The sequence below is a fragment of the Schistocerca serialis genome, chromosome 9 (genome assembly GCF_023864345.2).
Source record: "Schistocerca serialis cubense isolate TAMUIC-IGC-003099 chromosome 9, iqSchSeri2.2, whole genome shotgun sequence".
NCBI classification, from domain to species: domain Eukaryota; kingdom Metazoa; phylum Arthropoda; class Insecta; order Orthoptera; family Acrididae; genus Schistocerca; species Schistocerca serialis.
This window is the reverse complement of record NC_064646.1, coordinates 258,052,297-258,064,807: the sequence shown is the minus strand read 5'-3', so window position 1 is coordinate 258,064,807 and position 12,511 is coordinate 258,052,297. Positions and strand designations below refer to the sequence as shown.

Here is a 12,511-nt window from a genome sequence, read left to right as displayed (position 1 = left end):
AATACTGCAGCTTACACCCATCTGAGTCTGATTAGTGGCCTATACAGTACTTACTGTGGACTGAAATTCAAATATATTATTCTGTCTCTGCGCAATACGTTAGTATCCAGTATGTTGGTTGGTTGATTTAAAAGGGGGTGGGGGTGTCATTGGTCCCTTGCTATTGATAAAATAAATATAAAAGAGAAAAAATAAAACAAGCGAGACGTAGAGCGCAAAACCAAAAAGGAAGGAAGAAGGACAGAAAGCCAACAAACATTACAAGGAACAAAAGAGGGCAAGAAAACCACAAAGAGACGCAAGAAACAGGCAGAAAAGATTAAAACAAGAAAGCAGATTACATATGGCTGGCTGACCACGAAAATAAAAAGGAGAAGCCAGCCACTCCAACACATTAAAACCTCCACCCTAAAAGCACTAGGGTGGACGACACAGAGGGACAATGGACATCGAAAACTTAGAGCAAATGTTAAAACCCACGTTTACGTATAAAACGTGAAACTAAATGAGCCCATGAGGCGTTATCAGATAAAATTAGCGGCAATGAGTCCGGTAACCGAAGATTTCGTCGCAGGGCAGTCAAGGTAGGACAGTGCACTAGAATATGGGCTACTGTCGATCGGGCGTCACACCGACACTGAGGTGGGTCTTCACGGCACAGAAGATAGCTGTGGGTGCCCCAAGCGTGGCAAATGCGGAGCCGGCAGAGAACAACAGACTCACTGCGAGAGGGCCGCATGGAGGACTTCCACACATTCGTAGTCTCATTAATGACACGCAGTTTATTGGGCGTACTAAGGTTACGCTATTCCGTTTCCCAAAGCCGAAAAACATGGCGGTGAAATAACGAACGCAGCTCAGTTTCAGAGATGCCCCTCTCCAGAAGCGGTTTCCGCGTAGCCTGTTGGGCCAGCCTGTCAGCAAGTTCGTTGCCTGAGATTTCAATGTGTCTCAGGGCCCGCACAAACACCACTGAACGACTGGACCGCTCCAGGGCATGGACTGACTCGTGGATGGTGGCTACCAAAGGATGGCGAGGGTAGCACTTGTCGACAGCTTGTAGGCTGCTAAAGGAGTCAGTACACGGAAGAAACGACTCCCCAGGGCATGAACGGATGTGCTCAAGAGCACGGGATATAGCCACCAGCTCTGCAGTGAGAACAATGCAGCCTCAGGCAAGAAATGCTGTTCAATATGGCCCCTGTGAACGTAGGCGAAGCCAACGAGGCCATCAGCCATCGAGCCGTCGGTGTAAACCACTTCAGAGCCCCTGAACACGTCAGAGAATCGGGAGGAAATGAGAGCGAAGAGCCGCGGGGTTAACTGAGTCCTTAGGGCCATGCAAAAGAACCAGACAAAGCCGTGGCCTAGGTGTGCACCATGGAGGCGTTCGTGAATGGACTTCGAGTACAGGTGGTAAAGGCACGGACTCCAGTTTGGATAGAAGCGATCGGAAGCGAACAGCAATTGTAAGCCACGACCTGGGCCGCCGATACGGGAAATGAACCGACGTGGGTGCGAAAAGGAGACGGTAATTCGGATGTGCAGGAGAACTACGAACGTGTGCAACGTAACTGGCGAGTTGTTGTGCACGCCTAACCTTCAATGGAGGGACTCCTGCCTCCGGCAGGACGCTGCTGGTCACCGGACTCGTCCTGAAAGCTCCCGTCGCAATTCGAACGCCACAGTGGTGCACTGGGTCGCATAAATGCAACGCTGAGGACGTCGCCAAACCATAAACCGGACTCCCATAGTCAAGGGGGGATTGAACAAGGGCTCTACAGAGCTGCTGCAGCAGCGTAGAGCGATCTGCGCCCCAGCTGGTGTTGCTCAGGCAACGGAGGGCATTGAGGTGCTGCCAGCACTTCTGCTTACGCTGACGAAAGTCAGGAAGTCAAGTCAATTGGGCGTCGAAAACCAGTCCTAAGAGTCAATATGTCTCCACTACATTGAGAAGGTCGGCATTAAGGTAAAGTACTGGTTTCGGATGAACGGTACGACGCCGAAAGAAGTGCATAACAAACGACTTTGCAGCTGAAAACTGGAAGCCGTCGGATAGAGCCCATGACTGCGCCTTGTGGAGGGCTCCCTGTAGCCACCGCTCAGCAACACCAGTACAGGAGTAGCAGTACGAAACGCAGAAGTCGTCTGCATACAGAGAATGTGAGACGGACGGCCCTAAAGCTGCTGCTAGGCCGTTAATGGCCACTAAAAATAGAGATACACTCAATACAGAGCTCTGAGGGACTCCATACTCCAGTCTGCCTTGCTTAAAGCCCATCTGGGTACGCGTCCGTGGGCATGACGCGAGGGGAGTGAAAGGACGATGGGAAAGTGGTCACTACCACTCAGGTCCTCATGAACTCTCCAGTGGAGAGATGGGAGAAGGCCAGGACTGCAGACAGAGAGATCAATGGCCGACTATGTGCCATGTGCCACACTAAAATGTGTGGTGGCACCTGTATTTAAGAGGCAGAGGTCAAGTAGGGGACAGTAACTTTTCGACATCTCTACCTCGGCCAATTAGCACGGTGCCACCCCACAAGGGGTTATTGGCGTTAAAATTTCCCAAAAGTAGGAAAGGTTTAGGAAGCTGATCAGTCAATGCAGCTAATACGCTCAGCGGTGCTGCACCATCTGGAGGAAGATATACATTGCATACAGTTATTTCCTGCGTCGTAGTTATTCTGACAGCCACAGCTTCAAGTGGGGTTTGAGGGGGCACAGTCTCACTACAGACTGAGTTCAGGACATAGACGCAAACTCGACCTGACACTCGATTATAGTCGCTATGGTTCGTGTGTGTGTGTGTGTGTGTGTGTGTGTGTGTGTGTGTGTGTGGACGCGCGCGTACGCGCGCGCTCTCTACTACTACTACTACTACTACTACTACCACTACTACTGAGGGACATGCCCCCTGGTCCGGCAGGCGGCGATGGCCAGCTCGAGCGCGCACCGGCTGGAGGACATCGCGTCGTCGCTGGCGCAGCTGCGCTACGACTTCAACCGGACTCTGGCCTCCGCCAGCACGGAGCTGCACGACGCCAGCGACCAGGCGTCCTCCGGACCTGGCGTGCCAGACCCCAGCGACTACGTCGAGAAGGTCGTCGTCGCCATGGAGAAGCAAGTCAGCAACCTCGCCAACAAGGCAAGTCGGCGCTCTCCTGCCGAGTTTTTATTTTATCCATTACCAATGAACCCGGCAAACCTTCGCAACTGCTAAATATGTACGGATCTACGTCCTAATCTAATTCTCCCCCCCCCCCCCCCCGGTCTTTCTGTCCTCCTCCACCGTGTAATGGTACTTGAATTACGCAACCATTACGGCACCTCACCTGAATCTCTCGATACCAGCTATATTCTACTGTGTTTCTGCAAAGTAGTTGACATATTTCTGAGACAACATTCAGATTTGATTTCATTTGTGATACATCGATATGTTTATATTGCAATGATATTATTCTTATGTGTACTCTTTCTTTTGTCACTATGATCTTTGACGTACTTGTAACTCTGATTTTTGGGCGCGTAAGCGATTATTAGTTAGTTAGTTAGTTAGTTGTTAGAGAGTCGGACCTTGAGACAGTCAAGTGTTGGACGTCATGTTGGAAAGACGCATATTGTAGTTAGCTTAAAATGTGAGGAAGATGTTTTCAAGTACGTTTTGTATTGTGAAGTGATGTTTTGTGAGTTACGTGATATTGCAATAAAAGCAATGAAAAGGAAGTGTAACTTAAATTCGGAGTGCTGATTATTTTTTTTTTACATCACCATTGTGCTAACTTTGAAAGGTTTAATCTCCAAGAATGGTTTGAGAAGCGCATCTACAAAACTTTTGAATATAGCAGAATAAAACCTAGGCCTCTTTGCATCCGAGCTTGGAATCATAACCACCTAGATTTTCAACGATTGAGCCATGATTTTACGACGAGACCAGCGTGGGAAACACAAAAAGATGAGTGCCTAGTTTTTTCATTATTACATGAAATGACTTAACTGTGCTCTAATGACACCTGCCACATAATATGACTGTTGTTGCCCGATAATGCATTATTTAGCAGCGTGAGCAACATCACAATCGTTATTAAAATTTTGACCTTTGTTGTGGTAGGGTTGTTAGAACCGCCACCACCTCCTCTCTTACCAACATCCACCCCATCTCCCGCTCTCCTTCCATCTGCTGCTCCCACCCCCTCTCCATGTCCATTTCCTTCCTTTCCCCCTCTGTCCATCTCCTCCTCACCCCCGCCCCCCTCTCTGATCTTATTTATTGTTACTGCAAACGAAACTTTGATTGGGAACTTAAGTCGCTTAAAATTAATGGATAAATTGGTTGGGATCATTTGCGTATGGGGTATGCGAAAGAGCTGCATATGGGAAGATAGTAGCTTCAATGACAGAATTTTACATAGTTTTAATCTGCGAAGGGGTAGGATTAGCTACAAAGTTTCGGACGATTCAGAATCCATAGTGGAAATCTAATCATAAACCGGAAAGCCATAAATACAACATTCCTGTTTTCAGTTCACAAATCGACTGCGGGGAAGAAGACAAAACAGCAAACTGCTGCGTATATAATTTTTGTTTAAAATTATATATAACGAGTAACAATATACAGAGGCGACACACACACACACACACACACACACACACACACACACACACACACAGTAATTACTATTTCAGAATAAAAACAAGGCACTGTGCAAGCTGGTGGTGGTTCCATACTGGTGTCTTCTGTGTTTACATGGAATGGACTGTGTCCTCTAGTCCAAGTGAACCGATCATTGACAAAATAGTTATGTTCAGCTACTTGGACACCATTTTCTGCCTTACATGGAGTTTGTGTTCCCAAACAATAATGGAATTTTTACGGATAACAATGCGCCATGTCACCGGACCACAGTTGTTCGCGATTGGGTTGAAGAACATTGTGGACAATTAGAGCTAATGATTTGGCCATCCAGATCGCCCGACATGAATCCCATCGAACATATATGGGACATAATCGAGCGGTCAGCCCGTGGACAAAATCCTGCACCGTCAACACTTTCGCAATTATGGACGCCTGTATAGGCAGCATGGCTCAGTACTTCTGCAGGGGACTTCCGACGACTTGTTGAGTCCACGGCATGGCCCGTTGCTGCATTAGGCGTGGCAAAAAGCGTGACACTATATCAGGAGGATCCCATGACTTTTGTCACCTGAGTGTAATATGGCATAAACGACATGTCGAATGGTTTAAATGCTTTGCTGTCACAGTTGAAATTATCTGCGAGGGGGAAAAAAAACCATACACAGGGTGGTCCATTGATCGTGACCGGGCCAAATATCTCATGAAACAGGCGTCAAACGAAAAAACTACAAAGAACGGAACTTGTCTAGCTTGAAGGGGGAAACACGATGGCGCTATGGTTGGTCCGCTAGATGGCGCTGCTGTAGGTCAAACGAATATCAACTGCGTTTTTTAAAAATAGGAACCCCATTTTTATTACATATTCGTGCAGTACGTAAAGAAATATGAATGTTTTAGTTGGACCACTTTTTTCGCTTTGTGAAATAGTCACAAACATATGGCTCACAATTTTACACGAACAGTTGGTAACAGGTAGGTTTTTTAAATTAAAATATAGAACGTAGGTACGTTTGAACATTTTATTTCGGTTGTTCCAATGTGATACATGTACCTTTGTGAACTTATCATTTCTGAGAACGCATGCTGTTACAGCGTGATTACCTGTAAATACCACATTAATGCAATAAATGCTCAAAACGATGTCCGTCAACCTCAATGCATTTGGCAATACGTGTAACGACATTCCTCTCAACAGCGAGTAGTTCGCCTTCCGTAATGTTCGCATTGACAATGCGCTGACGCATGTTGTAAGGTGTTGTCGGTGGATCACGATAGCAAATACCCTTCAACTTTCCCCACAGAAAGAAATCGGGGACGTCAGATCCGGTAAAAGTTCGGCCGATGGTATGATGCTTCGGCGACCAATCCACCTGTCATGAAATATGCTATTCAATACCGCTTCAACCGCACGCGAGCTATGTGCCGGACATCCATCAGGTTGAAGTACATTGCCATTCTGTCACGCAGTGAAACATCTTGTAGTAACATCGGTAGAACATTACGTAGGAAATCAGCATACACTGCACCATTTAGATTGCCATCGATAAAATGGGGGCCAATTATCCTTCCTCCCATAATGCTGCACCATACATTAACCCACCAAGGTCGCTGATGTTCCACTTGTCGCAGCCATCGTTGATTTTCCGTTGTCCAATAGCGCATATTATGCCAGTTTACGTTACCGCTGTTGATGAATGACGCTTCGTCGCTAAATAGAACGCGAGCAAAAAATCTGTCATCGTCCCGTAATTTCTCTTGTGGCCAGTGGCAGAACTGTACACGACGTTCAAAATCGTCGCCATGCAATTCCTGATGCATAGAAATATGGTACGGGTGCAATCGATGTTGATGTAGCAATCTCAACACCGACGTTTTTGAGATTCCCGATTCTCGCCCAATTTGTCCGCTACTGATGTGCGGATTAGCCGCGACAGCAGCTAAAACACCTACTTGGGCATCATTATTTGTTTCTGGTCGTGTTTGACGTTTCACATGTGCCTGAACACTTCCTATTTCCTTAAATAACGTAACTATCCGGCGAAAGGTCCGGACACTTGGGTGATGTCGTCCAGGATACCGAGCAGCATACATAGCACACGCCCGTTGGGCATTTTGATCACGACAGCCATACATCAACACGATATCGACCTTTTCCGCAATTGGTAAACGGTCCATTTTAACACCGGTAATGTATCACGAAGCAAATACCGTCCGCACTGGCGGAATGTTACGTGATACCACGTCCTTATACGTTTGAGACTATTACAGCGCCATCTATCACAAAGCGAAAAAAGTGGTCCAACTAAAATATTCATATTTCTTTACGTACTGCACGAATATGTAATAAAAATGGGGGTTCCTATTTTAAAAAACGCAGTTGATATCAGTTTGACCCATGGCAGCGCCCAACCAGAGCACCATCTGGTTTCCCCCTTCAAGCTAGACAAGTTTCGTCCTTTGTAGTTTTTTCGTTTGACGCTTATTTCGTGAGATATTTGGCCCGGTCACGATCAATGGACCTATGCCCGTCTGAATGTTTATTAGCGTTCAGAGAAAAATTTGAAGAAAATCGGTCAAGAACTTTTAGAGATTTTCGTTACCAACGTCTTGCATTTATACAGGGTGTTACAAAAAGGTAAGGCCAAACTTTCAGGAAACATTCCTCACACACAAAGAAAGAAAATATGTTATGTGGACAAGTGTCCGGAAACGCTTACTCTCCATGTTAGAGCTCATTTTATTACTTCTCTTCAAATCACATTAATCATGGAATGGAAACACACAGCAACAGAAAGTACCAGCGTGACTTCAAACACTTTGTTACAGGAAATGTTCTAAATGTCCTCCTTTAGCGAGGATACATGCATCCACCCTCCGTCGCATGGAATCCCTTATGCGCTGATGCAGCCCTGGAGAATGGCATATTGTATCACGGCCGTCCACAATACGAGCACGAAGAGTCTCTTCATTTGGTACGGGGGTTGCGTAGACAAGAGCTTTCAAATGCCCACATAAATGAAAGTCGAGAGGGTTGAGGTCAGGAGAGCGTGGAGGCCATGGAATTGGTCCGCCTCTACCAATCCATCGGTCACCGAATCTGCTGTTGAGAAGCGTACGAACACTTCGACTGAAATGTGCAGGGGCTCCATCGTGCATGAACCACATGTTGTGTTGTACTTGTAAAGGCACATGTTCTAGCAGCACAGGTAGAGTATCCCGTATGAAATCATGATAACGTGCTCCATTGAGCGTAGGTGGAAGAACAAACTAAAATGAGCTCTCACATGGAAATTAGGCGTTTCCGGACACACGTCCACATAACATCTTCTCTTTATTTGTGTGTGAGGAATGTTTCCTGAAAGTTTGGCCGTGCCTTTTTGTAACACCCTGTATATTAGTATAGACGACGGTTTTCGGCTCAGTTACTGAAGAAATACGGAGACTATCCACTTATCTGCATTATTTCGGCAGAATGTGTTTCTATCTTTCACCTTAATGTTCAGGAGGGTTAATACGCTTACGATATTACTATCGCTTTAGCAACTGCGTTTTGAATGTTGCAACCTGCATACAGAGCGTAAAACGTTCCTTCCGTCCATCCTCGGGGTTTCTGTAGCGGGACACGATATCGCAAAAGCGTACGCGGCCACAACGCATGCACTCCCAAGCCGTCCCCACACGCGCCGCGTTATCACCGCGAAGCATGCCAGACACGGCACCCGTCGTAGTTGCTGCACGCCCCGAAACGACCTGGTAACATCCCTCAGAACGTGTTCCTCACCGCGATTTGCCATCGCAAATCTGCATCTGGAGAGAAAATCACACAGCCTACGAAAATGGACGCGCGTAAAATAGGTGCGTTAACATTGTTCGCAATCGACGAAGAAGAGCGGAGAAAACTGCGAATGTCTGTTGTGGTAATTCGTACTTTAGCGCTAAATAAATACTGCTGCTGCTTGATTGAGCCTATGAAGATATACATTTGTTCCCGTGAGTACATGCTAAATATGTTGTCCCCCTTACAGCATGAACTTCACTGAGCGGCGACTGAAACATCCAGTGATGTAGTCTGCAGTATTGCAGTTCATCGACCCATGTTCGCTGGCACATTCACAAAAACGAAGAAACTTTTTCCTGAACGAAGAGCATTCTTATTTACAGTATTAAATTTAATAAGAAAGCCCCAGAATCATTTAGAAAACTCAAGGTGAAAAAATATAGATTAGCCAACCGCGAACCTGTTCCTTTCCCTTTTCAATTCACGACTCTCCAATCTACGCTACAGGTTTAACATTGTAGTAGTGTCTTAGTTGTGTGTTATATAATTTCCACGAATATCTGAAGGCTGTAACTATAGACGTCATTATTTGATATTTAATTGTATCGCTTCGTACCAAAAACGACGCCCTTTTGATAAATCATCAATGCATCGTAGCACTGAAACTGCGTAGTTTCACAAGACATAAGCTATTATACAAAAAGCACCAAATAAGAAAAGCCTTTACTACACACACGTACTTTAGATATTATACTATAATAAATCGCACCAAAAAAGATACGTTTTCGAGATCCTCACCGTGCCGCTGCTTGGAAACAGGTTCTATTCGTAGCACGTACTTTCAATACCAAAGCCACCAAATACAGAGTTCAACTATGTGACTTAATCCAATATGGCGTCTACTATGTTCTGCTTGCAACGTAAAACCGATGTTGTATCTCACTGGTCACATTCCACGAGGCAAAAATATGACTTGACAGTCTTCCGTTCAAGCTTTGCACTGTACTGAAAAGTGCAATCCGACGCTGTGACGTCATTGAACTACCAGTTCCTCGTCCATGAATGCTTTCCACGTCCTGTGAGAGGATGCCTTTATAGCGATATGCGGAGCGCGAGGCAAATAACGCGACGTAGTGAGCCGCAAAATTAATCGAAAATGTTTATTGGCAGACACAGATTAATTAACTGCACAGCTAAGCTTGCTAAGTCAATTCAAATAACGGTCGCCAGCTTCGCTTTGACCCATGAGGCATGGTTAAACTTCCCACTACTCCAATATCAATCAATAGCTGAAAGCTCGGTGGCTACCCTACTACCCACTGCGGGATTATACCACTGGGCTGGAAAATGCCATCTGATCGAAAATATCCTAAAAACCTATGTAAAGTGGAATCGACCGTTAGATGTCACGAGAGGCGGACCAGCCAGTATAAAAGGAAGTGAGGAGTATTTTGCTGTCAGTGGAGAATCAGTAGCACCAGAATGGCTCGATCAGGGAAACTCTGTGACTTATAACGTGAGCTATTCGTTGGACGTCACCTTAGTAACAAATCCATCACGGACATTCAACTCTTACAATTCTGCCCAAGTCGATTGTTGGTGATGTCACTGTCAAGTGGAAACGCGAAGGCAAGAGTTTCAAAGTGTGCAGCAGACAGCTAAGATCACACATTTGACTGATTGATTGATTGAGTTGTAGGACCAAATGGCGCGGTCATCAATCCCGCGATTCCAAGGTGAATTACAGAAAAAAGAGGGTCTGCTAAAAGTGGACGCATCCTGTAAGGGAAGTGAAATAACATACACAGTAAAGGCATAAATAGTGAGACCAAATCTAAAAACTGGAAGAAAGGGGAGCGGTCATGGGGTCACAGACCGAGTAGAGTGTAAAAGAAATCCCAAACACCCCCAACCTGCCACTGCTCCAAGACTAAGGTAGAACCTTATATCGGAAAAGAAAAGCCACTTTCACAGAGGAAACTGAGGACCAATTCAACCATCCGGGAATAGTCTGCTAATATTAAATTTAAGAAATCGGGAAGACTATACTTAGCACGAAGGGCCGAAAGAAGGGGACACTCAGCCAATATGTGAGACATCGTCAGTCTGGCTCCACAACCACATTGTAGAGGCGGGTCGTTACGTAGGAGGAAACAATGGGTAGGCCGGGTATGGCTAATGCGTAAACGGCATAAAACAGTGGACTCCTTCCGAGTATAGCAGAAGGAAGAGCGCCCAACAGCAGTAGACCCCTTGATCGTGCGGAGTTTATTGCTACGAAGATGGCATTCCACTTTTGGGCAAAGAGTGATTTCACGTAGATGTGAAAATCCGCAGCTGGAATCATGAAAGGAAATGGGGATAAGTATCTGCTTCTCTAGCCAAATGGTCACCCAGTTCATTCCCTGGGATGTCCACATGACTTGGGACCCAGAGAAAGACGACTGAACAGGCGGCACGCTCACGGGCAGAGAGAAGGTCATGGATAGCAGAGACCAAAGGGTGACGAGAGTAGTATCGCTTGATAGCCTGCAGGCTGCTCATGGAGAAGCGTCAAAGCTAACCGACGCGTGACGTAGTCTAAAAGGCGACACCACTGGACAGTGGACGACTGTAAACAAGGGATTTGGAGAGATGAATCACTGTGTCAATCCGAGAGAAGGGTCGGTTTGGTGAATGTATGAAGAACCTCACCCGCTGTTATGCGCAACACCAACAGCGAAGTATGGAGGAGGTGGTGTAACTGTGTAAGGGTTTTTCTTGTGATTAGCATGTGATCCCCTTACCGCATTTAAGAAAACACTAAATGCTGAAGGATGAACACGTTTTACAGCATTGTGTACTGCATAAAATAGGGAAATAGTCTGAAGAAGACGATTGTATCAGCATGACAATGCATCTTGTCGTAAAGCAGCATTTGTGAGACAGTGGTTTGTGGACAATAACATTCTTGAAATGAACGGCCTGCTACGAGTCACAACCTCAAAAGAATAGAACACATTTGTTGTGAGTTAGAACGTGGACTTCACTTCAGACCCTAGCTTCCAACATAATATCTTCTATGGTTTCTGCTCTTGAGGAAGAATGGATTGCCATTCCTCCACAGACTTAACAGAAAGTGTTCCTAACTGAGCTCAAGCAGCCGTAGAGGCAAAGAGTGGACATAAACCGTATTAATGTCCACTAGTAGGTGTTCGGATACTTCAGATTAGACATGGCATGTGTGGCAGTAGCGGTCGTGCGCTATAGCAAGGCCGTGCTTTTGGGTAGTATGATTTCTCATTGTTTGATGCTGTCTGACCTTGAATTGGGCACTGACTGGCCACAGTGTTGTCTATCAATCTGCTGTTGCTATCCACGGTAGTCAACAATGACCCTGTGGTCAATAGTTTAGCTCATCCTTGGTCCCTTGCATTTAGAACTCACGATGTTGTCACAACCAAATGCACTGGTAATCTTGAGTCTTGCCCAGCCTGCTCTCGACAGTCGCGCCGACAGCCAGTACAAAGCATGACGACATACTGAAGTATACCATTTGCTGAAGAGGCAGTTTCGCCCCCCTTCCGTGCTAGCAGCAATATGACTCAATTACCGAGATTATGATTGGTTTGTGGGGCACTCAACCGCGCAGTCAATATCGCCCATACACAGTCCAATTTTATTACACAGTCCCATTTTATTACACAGTCCCATTTTATTACACAGTCCCATTTTATTACACAGTCCCATTTTATTACACAGTCCCATTTTATTACACAGTCCCATTTTATTACACAGTCCCATTTTATTACACAGTCCAATTTTATTACACAGTCCAATTTTATTACACAGTCCAATTTTATTACACAGTCCAATTTTATTACACAGTCCAATTTTATTACACAGTCCAATTTTATTACACAGTCCAATTTTATTACACAGTCCAATTTTATTACACAGTCCAATTTTATTACACAGCCCATTATAGCCACAATCACAAATGACAATGAAATGATGAGGACAACACAAACATCAGTTCCTACGCAGAGAAAATCCCCAACCCAGCCGGGAATCGAACCCGGGATCCCATATCCAGAAGCAGCAATGCTAGCCCCGAA

At 45.7% G+C, this 12,511-nt stretch overlaps 2 protein-coding genes across 3 annotated transcripts in view; one reads left to right on the top strand and one right to left on the bottom strand.

Moving 5' to 3' along the window:
- Positions 1 to 12,511, bottom strand: part of LOC126418437 (Golgi-associated PDZ and coiled-coil motif-containing protein-like) — a 489,842-nt gene that overhangs the window by 402,754 nt on the left and 74,577 nt on the right. The gene's annotated exons all lie outside the window — the stretch shown is intronic.
- LOC126418436 (uncharacterized) overlaps positions 1 to 12,511 on the top strand; it is a 225,943-nt gene that overhangs the window by 188,321 nt on the left and 25,111 nt on the right. The window contains exon 5 of the mRNA XM_050085194.1: positions 2,930 to 3,148. Coding sequence (XP_049941151.1) covers positions 2,930 to 3,148 — 219 coding nt within the window. The remainder of the gene's footprint in view (positions 1 to 2,929; positions 3,149 to 12,511) is intronic.